General features: G+C 35.1%; 1 protein-coding gene across 2 annotated transcripts in view; it reads left to right on the top strand.

The window, feature by feature from the left end:
• LOC100747522 (solute carrier organic anion transporter family member 3A1) overlaps window positions 1–10,337 on the top strand; it is a 64,509-nt gene extending 54,172 nt beyond the window's left edge. For both annotated transcript variants that reach the window (XM_024366604.2, XM_012383960.3), the window contains 11 exons: window positions 325–430; window positions 3,212–3,428; window positions 4,176–4,319; window positions 4,577–4,792; window positions 4,874–4,981; window positions 5,135–5,368; window positions 5,514–6,056; window positions 6,371–6,560; window positions 6,671–6,859; window positions 6,952–7,103; window positions 7,398–10,337. In XM_024366604.2, the coding sequence (XP_024222372.1) occupies window positions 325–430; window positions 3,212–3,428; window positions 4,176–4,319; window positions 4,577–4,792; window positions 4,874–4,981; window positions 5,135–5,368; window positions 5,514–6,056; window positions 6,371–6,560; window positions 6,671–6,859; window positions 6,952–7,103; window positions 7,398–7,708 (2,410 nt within the window). In that variant the 3' untranslated portion in view covers window positions 7,709–10,337. The remainder of the gene's footprint in view (window positions 1–324; window positions 431–3,211; window positions 3,429–4,175; window positions 4,320–4,576; window positions 4,793–4,873; window positions 4,982–5,134; window positions 5,369–5,513; window positions 6,057–6,370; window positions 6,561–6,670; window positions 6,860–6,951; window positions 7,104–7,397) is intronic.
• Window positions 10,338–14,879: the final 4,542 nt, after the last annotated feature.

Raw genomic sequence — 14,879 nt, 5'->3', positions numbered from 1 at the left:
ACGATGTTTAACTGGAGATCCTGCGAGTCTACGATAAATCGGCAAAAAATTATTTGAACTAAACGAGAAGCAAGAATAAGATCGATGTTTATCTTCGATGATCATCGTTTTTCAAATTTCACGCTCTCTTAATTCATTTTCTAGATCTTTTAAAAATAACGCCAAGAGTTTCTTCACCTCGTCGCCAGCGTCTCGCAGTTAAAGGATTAATCGAGTCGCACACGTGCTTCTCGCTTTGTTCCTTCGCTTTATACCAAAATACCCGACGATTCCATAGCAGAATTCTTAACACGTTTTTCTTGTTGGCATGGACTCTCGACACAGGACGGAGAAGGAGAGAGCGCAAACTCCGCCGTTTAATCCGGATTCGAAGGACTGTGGAATCCTGAGCTGCCGGCCGGCCTTTATACAAAAATTCGCTGGAATAAAGGTACGCAAATGTTACTTTATCCAAAATTCCTGCAACGCCCGATGGACCTGCAAGATCCGATTCACGTAACTCTACTTATTTATCTTGAAAACAGCGAGCTGTTCGTGAAAGTATCTCGACTCTTATTGTGGTGGGATCTTTTACGAGGTGTTTCAGCTTCTTGCACGAGACATTTTAAAAGTTCATTCACGCTATAACGACGCTCCATTATCACGGTTAAATGAATAAAGCTCGTAACGAGTGTGAGAACGTACATAAAAATTACGAGACATTTACTGCAACTATCAAGACGAAATTAAGATTTCTACAAAAAGATCGAGTACTCTCGCCAGCAACTGTGAACCGACATTTTTAAATCTCTGCAATTCTATTTATTTATTTATTAAAAAAAAAAAAAATCTTCAACGTTGGTAATCTTTAGTATGCTTTCCTTTGTACCACGCTGTTTTGCTTGAACAAATTTTTATCCTTGTACTAGTTAAAATTACATAAACTGGAAGGACACACGATAAATTTCGTACACGTACAGCATTTAGATATTTCCAAAAATCGCTTTGTGTGAGTGATGTTTAAACGGGAGGGTCGTGTTACATTTTCTCGTCATACGGTCTCCGAATGAAGCGATTCGATTAATTCGAAATCGCCAATCAACTTACATTTGTTACGTATATGGTACACGGATGTGCAAAACGAGGTGCGGTGAGTCATCATTTCGAAAGGATACGACATTGAAACGCTGCTGACATTCTGTGAAAGGTTTTAAGTCATCGTAAGAGTACGAAGCAAAGACGTCATCGTTTTCATTTGACGTGGTTTTATTGTTCGTTGCCTTTACATTGCAACGTAATCAGATATTTTGTTAACTCGTGCGAGAACAGGTTTAGCCTAGAAATCTGGCCGAACTCTTCTAGTCTACCGATTATCCAGTTTTTTCATTTATATTTGCAGTCGCGAAGAATTTTTTACAAGCAACAATAAATGCTTGTAAATCAGACGAAAGGATATTCCAATCGTTGGAAATTTGTAAAACTGCTGAAACTCGACCGAATATGTTGAATTTCTCAAATAACTCGAAAGTTCAATTTTAAGATCGCAATTTAAAATTATTTCTTGTATCAAATCCAATAAGATGCATCTACCTTGTTTTTCTATCAACATCAATTTCCGAATTCACCGAGAATTGATCTTCAAGCAATGTAAATTAACTTTTCTTTTAATGCAGACATCGGTAAAAATCATGTAGGTTTACATGATTAAAGTCATGATTTTCGGGAATACAAAATTCTAAATGTACTACGTACACCTGTTCATATCGAGCGCTTTTTAGCTTTGATTTGTCAAACATAGCACGTCGATTATCAGCAAAATGTTTTATCCTGTTCCCATCGTAAGATCATAATGTTACGTTAAAGCGGCGTTTTACCTTCGTTAGTTAAAATGCACTCAAGGGTACAATGATGGAATCGATAAAGCTTTTGCTTATCTAATCGGGTTTTATCGTTCGATTCGGCAGCATGGATGTACGAAAGAATCGATATTATCAGGTACACGTATCTCTGAATTTTACATGATAAAGGGTGCTTTTGTTCTGCCCAAGGCAAAAAAAAAAAAAAAACACATATTTCTGATAAAGTACGCTGTCACATTTTTGCCTTCTCAGGTAGAAATTTCTATTCTACGAAATATTAATCGACGTATATAAAATAATATAAATTCCGTAAACACAGAAACAAAAGCTTCTTATCTTCGATTATCCTTCGATTTCCATAGGAAATACGTTTTATTATTTGAGATGATAATATTGATACTTCGTCTATGACGATAAGCGTATTTATTCATAGATTCTAACGTATCTTCAGAATATATTTCATCTCGAAGGCAAAATTAACGTACAAACCAAAGTATTTCGTATCTCTGACTGTCTTTGAAGGATATATACAAACACTTGCAAGTATACATTCTTTTATAAATTAATATATTATATTAATATATTATAATTAATATATATATATTATATATATATATTATATATATATATATATATATATATATACACGTGATTTTTATTCAGATATTTCTCATTGATCTTCTATCATTTATTCGAAATATTTCATGGATAAAGAAAACGTTATATCGCGGTAAAAAAATAATTATTTGCAGGAGGACCTGTGAATTCCCCTTTAAGCGTAAATAAGCGTACAAGTTCGTAAAGTGTATAAGTCTGGAGTTATACGTAGAGCAGGTGGTGGTAATCACAGATGTACGTACGTAACCTTGCAAACAATCTAGAACAATCTTGATTTCTTCGATCGTTTTACAACCTTCAAGTTCTTTGTGTGTAAATTCTCTATAACCCCCATAATTTCCTATATAAAAGAGAAAGATCCTTTGGTATACCACGTTAAGCTCTTTTAACTTCTTTGCGATGGTAGCAGCACTTCGCATTTCGCTATGATACTCACTACGTTTCAAGAAATATAATATTATATTAATATTAAAACATAAAATACAAGAAATATAAATTTATATACCAAATATGTCCAAACGCTTCACAAACACCATAGACATTTGCAAATTTATCATTAAATTTTTAATCAACGTGTGCTGCTAGAACATGGTGCAAGACGTGGCGATGTCGTAGAAGTAAGAGTTACCTCGCGGCTTCTTAGAACAGGAAACCTAATAAAGAAACACGTCGAATTTGCACTGGCAATCGTCATCGGAGACGCTCAAGGTTCAATTAACACACATTAACGAACGATCATCCCGTGATTTTTCCAGGTGTTTGTGTTCCTTCTGTCGTTTCTCGTCACGCTGCAGCAAGCACTTAGTTCAGGTTACATAAATTCTGTGATCACGACCATAGAGAAAAGGTTCGAAATCCCGTCCAGCCTTTCAGGCGTCATTGCTAGCTCCTACGAAATTGGAAATGTCATCACCGTCATCTTCGTCAGCTATCTTGGTAGCCGAAGACATATACCTGTTTGGATAGCTATTGGTAAGTATACATCGTAAAAGTATTCGAAACTATTAGGTCGTCCGAGAAGTTTCTTTCGTTTTATAGAGAAATAACGGATGCGCAACATTTTCCGTTTTATATTATTTTATCGAATTACGTACGATCCATCTTTGTTTTATCAAGATAGAAATCACAACGTTCGACAGATTAGGTTTCATGTTTGTATAAAGATGCGTCGTTGTAAAAGACGTGTCTGTAAAAGAAAGACACTTTCCGGACAATCTATAACGCTATTTAACTCTCGCAGAGGCTGGGTCAATCCTGACACGTTAACGTAAATATTACAATATATAACTATATCGTACTCCTTAGTTTTTACGTCACTAATTATTCTCGCGTTCTATTTATCCCATAAGATTGATAAGGTCGATTTATTAAAATAGATGTGTTCTATTAAATTGTGCAAACAGTTTTATGTTTCGAGCGAATATTACGAACATTGACTGTTTGCCCTGTGGCTACAAAATAGATCATTCGATACTTGGGACAACGATAATCCAGTCTTTGTTGGATAAAGCACTAGCACTAGAATTAGTAGAGTAGAGAAGATAATTAATACAACGCTCTCTTTTTACAGAAATTTTGTAAGTTTTTAAACAGTACCCATATCTTGCTTTCTTTGGTACCAAGTATCGTACTTCGATCAAATTGATATTAAAGTTCTAATAAGATAAGCGTGTCTGCAAGGTAATTATATGAAATATTTTTTAATTATTGTCATTCCAGGCGCCGTCATAATGGGACTGGGATCGATGATCTTTATGGTACCACACTTCACAGCCGAACCCAATTTAATGACGGCTGCAAACAATTCTAGCTCGGACAACATTTGTCGCGGTGTTTCGTTACGCGAACAAGATATGGGACTAGGTGAGAGTTTAATGAATTGTGAAACGACGAATAATGTTACATGTAGAGATGTGAATTTCGTGGTTCGCCTGCTAAAAGAATATAAATTTTAATTTGAAAAAAAAGAAGAAAAAAAGAGAATTACTTAATGCTGATTACATGATTTATCAATTTATTTCTCCTTAAATGTCAAATATCAACGAAATTCACATTGTCGTCGAGTAATGTCTAAAAATAACATTTGCACAGAAACTGAAAGTATCATCCTTTCTTCATAGGTCGTTTATCGTCTGGATTATCGTCTCCGCCTTTAGCACCACACAACAATTTAAGAGGTGATAATTGCATTCAGGGATCTCCATCTACCGCTGGTCCTGTTATGTTATTTGTACTTGCTCAGTTATTATTAGGCTGTGGTGGTTCCCCTTTATTTACCCTCGGCACTACTTACATAGATGATCACGTACGACCAGAAAGTGCTTCTTTGTATATCGGTAAGAAAATATACCGTTTCGAAAGGTTTAAGATTTACCGTATAAGAATATTTTATTAAGCAGCTCTTATGTTTCTTTTAGGTTGTATGTATAGTATGGCAGCTTTTGGGCCGGTTTTAGGTTTTCTTCTTGGAGCTTATCTGTTATCGTTTCATATGGATTCATTTTCTGGAACAATCATCAGTATAGGTAATGAAATACGTCTAATAAGGTGACTGCATATTTGTATGAACACGGTTATAGAAATGTACCAGATGCATAAAAGTCTGCAGTTTTACTAGTGATATTTGGCTGTACTCAAAATTATGAGATATTATTTAAGATAAAATTATTCTTCTACAGATCCAGGTGATCACAGATGGGTAGGCATGTGGTGGGGTGGTTTCCTACTCTGTGGTTTACTCCTGATTCTAGTGGCAATACCGTTCTTCAGTTTCCCGAAAACTCTGCAACGGGAGAAAGAAAAAATACGAATTATCGAAAAAGCTAAATCTTCGTCGCAGAAAGAGAAAGAGCAATGCAAAGAACCGAAAAAGGAGAAACTAAATGATAGTGGTTACGGCAAAGATGTGAAGGGTAAGCGTTTATTTATTCTTGAAATTTTACAACAGAGATTTAATTATTCGCTCTACAAGAGTTTTCCTTAATAAATATTATACGTTATCAAAAATGATCAAAAATTAAAGTTATAATTAAACATAAATATATCTCTCTGTTTCAGATATCCCCAGGAGTATGTGGAGGTTGGTGTGTAACCCAGTGTACGTAGTAACGTGCCTAGGAGCTTGCATGGAATTAGTAATCGTCTCCGGGTTTGTGGTTTTCCTGCCAAAGTATCTGGAGACACAGTTCAGTTTAGGAAAGAGTCAAGCCAGTGTATTCACCGGCTCTATAGCGATACCGGGTGCCTGCATCGGAATCTTTTTTGGCGGATGTTTGCTCAAACGTTTAGAATTAAGACCGAAAGGTGCAGTTCAATTCGTTCTCGTCTCGAACATGATATGCCTGGTGTGCTATGGTCTCCTCTTCTTCCTCGGTTGCGACAACGTAAAAATGGCTGGGACCACTATACCGTACTTTAACAGCAGCACAAAGGGTCCGGAACCCTTTCAAGTAAATCTCACTGCCGCGTGCAACTTCGGTTGCGAGTGCCGAATGACAGACGTCGAGCCAGTCTGTGGAAACAACGGTCTCACGTATTTTAGCCCTTGTCATGCAGGCTGCACTGCCTTCAGTTCGAAATCGAACTTTACTAATTGTGCATGTAAGTGTGAAATTCTCCTTTTTCTTTTCTTTGTACATCACCGAGTATACAATGAGCAGGGAAAGTTCTTACACATAAGGTGAAAAATCTATCTGGCTGGGAACTTTTGCATACTATTTGTATATTGAACGTCAATGCTCTATTTTGAACGATACTAATATTTCCTTTACAATGCGATTAGTGCAAAGTACAGTAAAAGAATAAAATAAATCAGAGTACATCGCTAATAAATATAATTAAGTATCTGCTGATAAATATCATTATATTTATCGATAATGTTAGACAATTCTATAATTTCCATATTTATGTTTTAGGTATACACGGAAACTTAACAATGTTGCCACCGGCAGCTCCAGAATTTGCGGAAGTAACGGTTGTGCCAGTAGCTACTGCTGGCCCGTGCACTTCACCTTGTAGGACTATATTTCCATTTTTAATTTTACTTTTTTTTATGACGTTTATCGTTGCTATCACTCAGATGCCTCTATTAATGATAGTGTTACGGTAAGTTTCATTTTTATCACTTTATATATGTTCCATATGTCAGTGTACTTGAGTTATGTTCAAATTTTACATTATCGTTACATTCATTCTAACTTTTGTTTCTAATGCAGATCAGTCTCAGAGGAGGAAAGATCGTTCGCTTTAGGCATGCAATTTGTCATTTTTAGACTGTTCGGTTACATACCTGCTCCTATTTTATTTGGTAATTTAATTGACTCTACATGTTTACTTTGGAAAAGCACATGTGGAGAAAAAGGTGGACGATGTTTACTTTACGACATTGAACAGTTCAGATACAGGTATTCATTATTCCCACATCTGTGCGCAATTTGAAGAAGCTAATTTTAGAAATGTTACTAAGCAGTGACATTTTTCGTTCAATATTTTTCAGATATGTAGGACTTTGCGCTGGCATTAAGATTTTAGCTTTGGCACTGTTCCTCGTTGATTGGTGGTTAGTTAGAAGGAGAAGGCAAATGGAAGATCAAGCACCGTCTTTTACTGTCAACGAATTCGTAGGGTCAATTATCAGCCTTGACAAATGTAAGTAGGACACCTAGTCATACCAAATACTGTTACTAAATGTATGTTCGCAATAAGTACTTTGTAATCTCTATGTGTATTACCAAATTCGTTTGAAACTTTATCACTGCTCTCATGATACTTATAGTGTTAATAAAATTCCAGGAGGTTCTGTATAGTATAGATAATATATCCGTACAAGTTTTTCAAGTACTTTCGTCAGCCACTATCATTTTTCCAGGACAATGCCATTTTTTTCCAAATTTTTGTCGCCATATTATCGTTCAGCTTCAAAATACGTGTTTTATCTTTTAGTATTCGAAGAAAAACCGCATCTTCACAGTGTCGGAGATGGAGACGGCACATCTCCAAATTCTGAATTGCCCACGCCGTCGTCAATATCGTCGCCTACGGAGCCTACAAAGTCGACGAACCTAGAAGACACCGGCTCGTCGAATCAGACGCAAGATTCGACGGAGATAGGAAGTCGTTCGAAGAACGCAATGGATGTCGATGATATCGATGTTCCCGATACAAGGCAAGCACCCCTTGCTTTAGAAGAACCGGACACAGAAGTCAAACCGTTGACCGGTAAACCCTCTGACAAGCTTGTACGGAACGTTTAATGTTTAACTCGTGTTAGAGGCTATCCAATTGAATTATATCAAAAAGGTGATATTGTGAGTCTGTGGCAAATTGTTTTGAGATCGCAGGTAAACGAATACAGTATATATAGAGTGGAATAATATGTACAACGCATGTGCATTATTAATTTCTGCAATCCTAAAAAAGAAACGCTATTAATAATGGTGGAAAGTGGTACGAATGACTTTAAATGAAAGAAAGAAACGATAATCTCTGTATACATATATGGTGCTAATATACTTTTTTAAAGAGATCGAAAGACGAAGAATTACCTTATATCGTTCCGTACATCGTCAGATACAAATTTAAATTGTGTTGAAGATATAAGTAAATTTTACATACACACACATACAAGATACGTTATATATTCTTGAATACAAGTGAATCGAAAATATTTTTACAGTGGTTATATTTGCGTGAAGGATATTGTTTATCGTGCGAAATAATTTGCCACAGGTTTGTCTCGATGGTTTGGCTATTTTTAGGAACTAATATCACTAGAATGTACATTTTTACGGTGATGCGATATATATGTCAATAAATAGGAACGTAATAGGTGAAAAAATATAATCAGGCTCGTTTCAGACAGACGTATTGTATCTTGATCGAAGAAAGATTTTCTTTGTCTGAGACGAGTTTCCTTCGCCGTTGGAAAATGAGCCTTGCGCGATTTAAGAGAGAGAGAAAAAAAGGAAAAAGAAAAAAAAATAGGAAAAAAGGAAGAAAGGCCAACAAGGACAAAACTGTAAATATAAAAATTCCTGCCTTAAGAAATACAAGACTAGACAAACGTATATTTAAAGATAATTAATTAAGTGATAGAGTTAACGATCTATAATAAATAATATCATTATAATTGCAGATTGAGAGCTGCGATTTATTTTATAACTAGAGATTAGGCTTTCTCAGAAATAAAAAAAAAGTAGTCAATTTAACCTAGCAATGTAAAGGAAAAAACACGCAAAAAACAAACTAAATGAACTTAATAGCGTTGATCCGTTTATGAAATTAGTTTAACTTTGTAGTAGCGTACGTTTTATTCCTTTTCGTTTCCTTTTGGTTTCTGAAAGAACACTTATATTATCAATGAAAGAATCACGCTTTTAACAAAGCGACACGTTGATCTCTGATATGTTTTCTCCTAAGTACTATGGTATCAGCGACGCACTATTTTAAGAGCTTTCAGAAAAAAACGTTAGCATTAATTAAACAACAAAAAAGAAGAAAACAAAATAAAAAAACGGAAGTGTTGATGCGACTTTTTCGTCGTGACGCATGCGTTACTTCTTGTGCTATTCTATGGAATGAAATATGTAATGAATTATAAAATGAATTATGCTTCCAAGCGATGAAAGAAAAACAGGAAGCTATAGATTTTCGGTCAAAGAATGCTGGTGTAACAAAATCGTTGGTCAATTGGAATTAACTGTACAACACGTTGAGAGACGTGTCTCGGACAAGTCCTGGCTTATTACACACAATTTAGCTCACTCGTTGTTAGAGAGAAGACTACTTGTTGTTTTGTACCTGAAAGCTTCTTGTATCCAATTTCAATGTGACAAAAGAATGAAGAAAAAAAAAAAAGGAGAAGGAGAAACAAGCGAAAGAATACAAAAAAGAAAGAAATATATTAAAAAAAACTCACTCAGGAAAAGAAATTTTATAGCGCGTTAACTGAATCGAAGGAAAGCTATAAATAATAATACAAATATGAAATATCTATCAGTGCAAAATGAACGAAATCTTAGCCTAAGAAACGAACAAAAAGAGAATGATGTAAAGTAACTCGTTTCAGCTCAATTTCTTTTAGAAGTGATTAAGGCAAGATGAAAGAAGACAATTAAAAAAAAAGATTCTACAAAAGAAAAATTTTAACAAATAATAATGATGATGTTATATAGGGACAACAACGCCATTTGCATGAACTATCATTTGAAACTGTTCTTTTCTCCTATCGCTTCGGGTACGAAACCGTTCTACTAATGCTTCTATCTAATTCGATTAAAAAATATTGAAATAAACGAACGAAGGGTATATAGAGTTAATTTTACACAGTCTCGAAAAAAAATAAATAAGTAAATAATCTATTATGCTGACGTCGTCGTAGCATTTACTTACGTTAATGCAGACACACTTACCTATGTACGATATTATATCTCGCACGCTGTTTGGCCCATCACTGTCAATTTTTCGAAGTGTAGTTACACACGCTACCTATATTATACATACATACATATATTATATTTTAGAGGCAATTTTGATGTTTGCAAAATGGCGAATCCGTACGACGAACTTCATCGTTCGAAACGTTCTCGAGGCCGTGATGATCTCTCTCCTAACTACATTAATTACTACAAAGCAACTTACGTATTAATACTAATACTATACCTACTTTGTGATATGAATCTCTCTGTCGAACGATTGATTTTGTCGGACGGATCTCTCGTATACATGTGGATTATAAACAAAAAGGGAAAAAAGTGCTGTGAATAGAAAAACACAAAAGAAGACGGACAAGTAGAAGAAGGAAAAGAGAAGAAGAAGCAGAGGAATAAGAAGAAGGAGAAGAAGAAGAGAAAAACGGAAGATGTGAGAATATGCAGATTAAAATGTTCAAAAAAAAAGAAGAGTTAAACAAGTCGAATCAAATTCAGTTCAATTCACACGTTTCGTCGAGAATGAAAGATGCGAGATTGTTCACAGGAGAAATATTAATAATAATTGCATTCACGGAGACGCTACAACTGTACATAGGGAATTATAATAGTTAGAGCGATTTATAACGAGCAATCGAGAGATAAATGAACACGTGGTAACGTGCATTATAATTATATATATATATAATGTAATATAATTATATATATATATAAATATAAATATAAATATATTATACGATTTAATAGGATTTTACGGTGGTCGCCATTGACACGACGACGTTCTGTTTCTAATATAAGACGCATCGTTTTGTACGATTTATGGCGAACGTTATGGAACGAACGAACGATTTTGATCGCGCGACTCGCACAATTTTTCCATCGTGTTACTTAAATATTTTTACGGAAGTCTTTCTCGTATATACCGTTTTATGATGAATCGTATCCTCAGAATTTCTTTCCTTTCTTTTTCTATTTTTTCTTTTTTTTTTTTTTTTTTTTTTTTCTTTGATACATTTAAAATTCCGTTCCAATATTTTTATCGTACAGCTAACTCGTTGTCGGATTAATTTTTGCAATGTCATATCGTTATTGTTATTGTTATTACTAATATTATTAGTATTATCATGATTACTGTAATTATATCGCTGGGCTTTTTACTCTCTACCGCTAGTATACTCATAGTTTAATTTAGCGTGTATGTTTATTTCGTAGCGGATGTTTTCTTTTAATCGATTCGATCGTACTGTATTTGCTGTATTTAACACATTCCCACAAGCTAATATACATTATTAATTGAAATGAAAAGGAAAGCGTCGAACGTAAAAAAAATGTCATATGGAGAAAGCGTTTTAAGTATTAGGTAGAAAGTTCTAACATAGCGACAAGAATTAATAAATTAAAGAAGAAATATTGTGTACATAGATATTGACTATTACAATGATTAATATAAACTGCTTATAGATGTAATGTATTTTTTGTAGGGACCATAATGTGTAAGCAGAACGATACAAGGATGTTCTTTTCGTTTCTTTCTTTTTTTTTTTTTTTTTTTTTTTTTTTTTTTTTTTTTTTTTTTTTTAAGTTAATTCTCTTCTTTTCTTTGGTCGAACGGTTCTTGAATGGTGATACGTGACTGTGAGTCGAAAGCTCTAGCTAAGGTTTGTGAAAATATAGAGGCAAAGAAATAAAAAGCAATACGTGTTTGCTTGCGAATGCAGAGATGAGAATACGAAGGCAAAGCTTCGTAAATTATGAGATTCAGAGATTAGGTATTATAATTATAAAAGCTCATAGAAAAATGAAATTTGAGAACGTATACGTAGTTTCGAATGTTTCGCAACAATGAACAGTTAAGAAAGATCTCGAAATGCGTGCGATGAATGGATGGAGTGTCAATAATTTATGTTCACAGTGCTCGCAGAACAGATTTTCTTGAATATTATATGGTATTTACAATTAATGAAATCTTTTCTACGAGCATAACAGCGAATGGAAAAGTCAAGCCTCCAGCGTCGCCGTGTGTTATAGCATGTGTGAAGTTGATCGGCTGTTGAAGGTCATCGAGAAAAATTATATAGTAGATCGTTTATTTTATTACACTATTCCATATCCGTACACTCTACACTTGTACTTTTCATCCCCTTGGCTTATTATTGTACTTCTTGCATCGTGAAACTCACATTTCCCTTCTTATTTATCCAGAATACTTCGTGCAATTGTTGGCATTAGGAGAATCATATTTACAAAACGTACTAATAAAAATGTTTAGATAAATCTGTAAAATTATATTGTTATATTATCTTGTAGAAAAAGTTATATTATGTTCTTTTTATTATATTCGGTTATTTTTTCTTACTTGTTCATATTTTATTTGATTATTAAAAAATAAAAATTCAATGTTAAAATTAAAGTACACTTTATTTACACATACAATCGTCACACATAATTGATGTAATAGAATAAGTTAACGAAATCGTAATAAGAAAAATTGGCTGTACGATGGTAGGAAAAGTGACCTTGAGCAGCCAATTGATATCTCAATGGAGCTGTATTTCGAGACAAAGTAGTAGGAAATATCGTAAATGAAGATAATCGATATTACAATTGTGAGAGGGAAATGGTTCAGAAAGATGGAAATGGAGAGTTTGTTCGATAAAGCGTCAGTGACTTTCGAAAGCATTTCAGTCGGATTCCAACAGTTTGATACGTGTTAATGCCATGCCATTTCATACACACACGCATAGGTACATATCGCACACGAACACCCCCTACACACACATACCATACGTTACTTTGTTACGATTATTATATATTATAGAAATTCTTGTGTCACACAGCAAAGGTTGCTTAAATTTAGTCGCGTAGCGAGCGAATAAAATTACATAAACGAATGTATTCGGCCACCCTAGAAAACAGAGGAAAAACGAAGCAACAGAAAGCAGTCATTTTGATATACCGATCATAATGCAGAGAATGATTTAGACGCGACCGATTTCGTAATTCGCGAAACGGTGTAAAAAAAGAAAGAACACTTGAAATAACATTGCCTTAAAAAACGAAAGATTAAAAAAAAAAAAATAAAACGTAATTCATAAGGAACGCTCTGACGATGGTACAAGTGGCAAAAGGAAATCAATGGTGATGAAGAATGACCGTGAATTTGCAGAGACAAAGATATATTATATATATTATAAATAAATATATGAAGATAATGTTAGACATAAGAACAAAATCTCGTATTGTCAAAAATGATTTATCGTTTCCTCGAGTATTATATATAAATATATATAATTTTAAACCCCTTATGATAGAGAATATATCGTGCGTGCGCGGTCGAAGAAAGCTGTTTTTTCCTGAGGTGAACATTCTGTTTTCATATCGAACACCGAATCTCTTCCTTACATATGGAACAAATACAGATTGTGAGCCGTACTAGGGTTCGTGTAATTTTCGTTTTGCGTTTTATCAGCAGGCGAAAAGATGATAATGTAGATATTATTATCGGGACATTGTCTTTTCCTCCGTTCGTCGAAACTTAACAGTTTTTTTTTTCCTTCTTTCAGAAGTAAGGCACAAACAATGTATTTACAATGAATAAATGTTTTGAAAACTGTTAAACCTGCGTATTTATATCTCTCATTAGCTACGCGACATATGTATTTTAGTTCGTTAATTGGTTGGTTCTAGCGAATACTGCCCTTTTTGTAGTTAAATGATCGAATTGTGATTGAAACTAGAGTTAAAGTGTTGATTTATTTCAATTTTGTCAAATGATTTATTTAGTCATTACGCGATAAATTAGCAATCACGTAGCTGACATTTGAATATGGCGCCACTCAATACTCGAACAAGTCGCGCGAGAGGATCGATGTAGCCACCTAACGGCCTTCTTCGCCCACTTCCGTCAGTTGTTCACAGGCTTTCATAGCGTGTGGACGCACGTGAGTATTTGGTGTGTTCTGTCACCTACGGAGTCGCGTTTTCGCTAACGAACGCCCCACCGTACCTTCCATATTCAATGTGTATGGCGATTCAGGTGAGTCTTTAATAGCTACGATTATTCGAACAAAGATTTCGGCTGGATTTCGTGATTGGTTTTTCGCGTGTACGCCTCGGTGTCTTCCTAGTAGCAAAAAGTCGATCGCTGGATTTACGGGCGCCGTGTACGCGCGCGTGTGTCCCTCGTTTGGCTGCGTGCTTCCCTTCGTATATCCTATATATTACATTCGCGTAACGATGCTTCGTTTTGCGTGTGAGTGCGCGCGCGCGTCTCTCTACGTGCACGATTCGCCCGACCCTCTATCCACGCTCTTTTACACGCATCGAAATACGTGTGTTGCGCGGACGACGAACTCTGGCGTCCCATCGAAACTCGCCACCACCGTAGTCTGCCTGCCTGACTCTATATATGTAGTATCCGTGTTCCTTCGTTTCGAAATAATCTCTCTATGGAAGCACGCCTGACAACAATACGTCTTGTTATATCGAATTCTTAGATAGAGAAATAGCGAAGTTTTTAAAATTTCCTCTAAGTAGTTACTTATCGAGAGAAGTTACGTAGAGTTATTGTTCAACAGTATCGTCTATATAGTACTTGTGTACCTTCGTTTCGAAACAAACTGTCCATGAAATCCTGCCTAAAGAGGATACATGTGTCTATATCGAATTCTCATATAGAGAAAAATTGAAGTTGTTGAAATTTTTTCCAAATACTTACTAAGGAAGTTGTTTCGTCGTCGTTTATGTAGTATTTATGCCCTCTCGTTACGAAAGTATCTCTTCATGGATGCCCGCTTGAAAAGTATATGTCTTGTTATAACGAATTTTCAGGTAGAGAAAATACGAAATTCGTCAAATTTTCTCCAGGTATCTGTTTCATATTTACCTGCTAAGGGAAATTGCTTCAGTGTATTATTCAACAACGTCGTATTTCTAGAGTAATTTCAGTTGTGGAGGACATTGCATGCCATGCGCCGAAGCACGCTGGCTTTAACCC

Source organism: Bombus impatiens, unplaced genomic scaffold (genome assembly GCF_000188095.3).
Source record: "Bombus impatiens unplaced genomic scaffold, BIMP_2.2 scf_0225, whole genome shotgun sequence".
NCBI classification, from domain to species: Eukaryota; Metazoa; Arthropoda; class Insecta; order Hymenoptera; family Apidae; genus Bombus; species Bombus impatiens.
The sequence above is the reverse complement of the archived record's forward strand: the minus strand, read 5'-3'. Positions and strand labels throughout refer to the sequence as shown.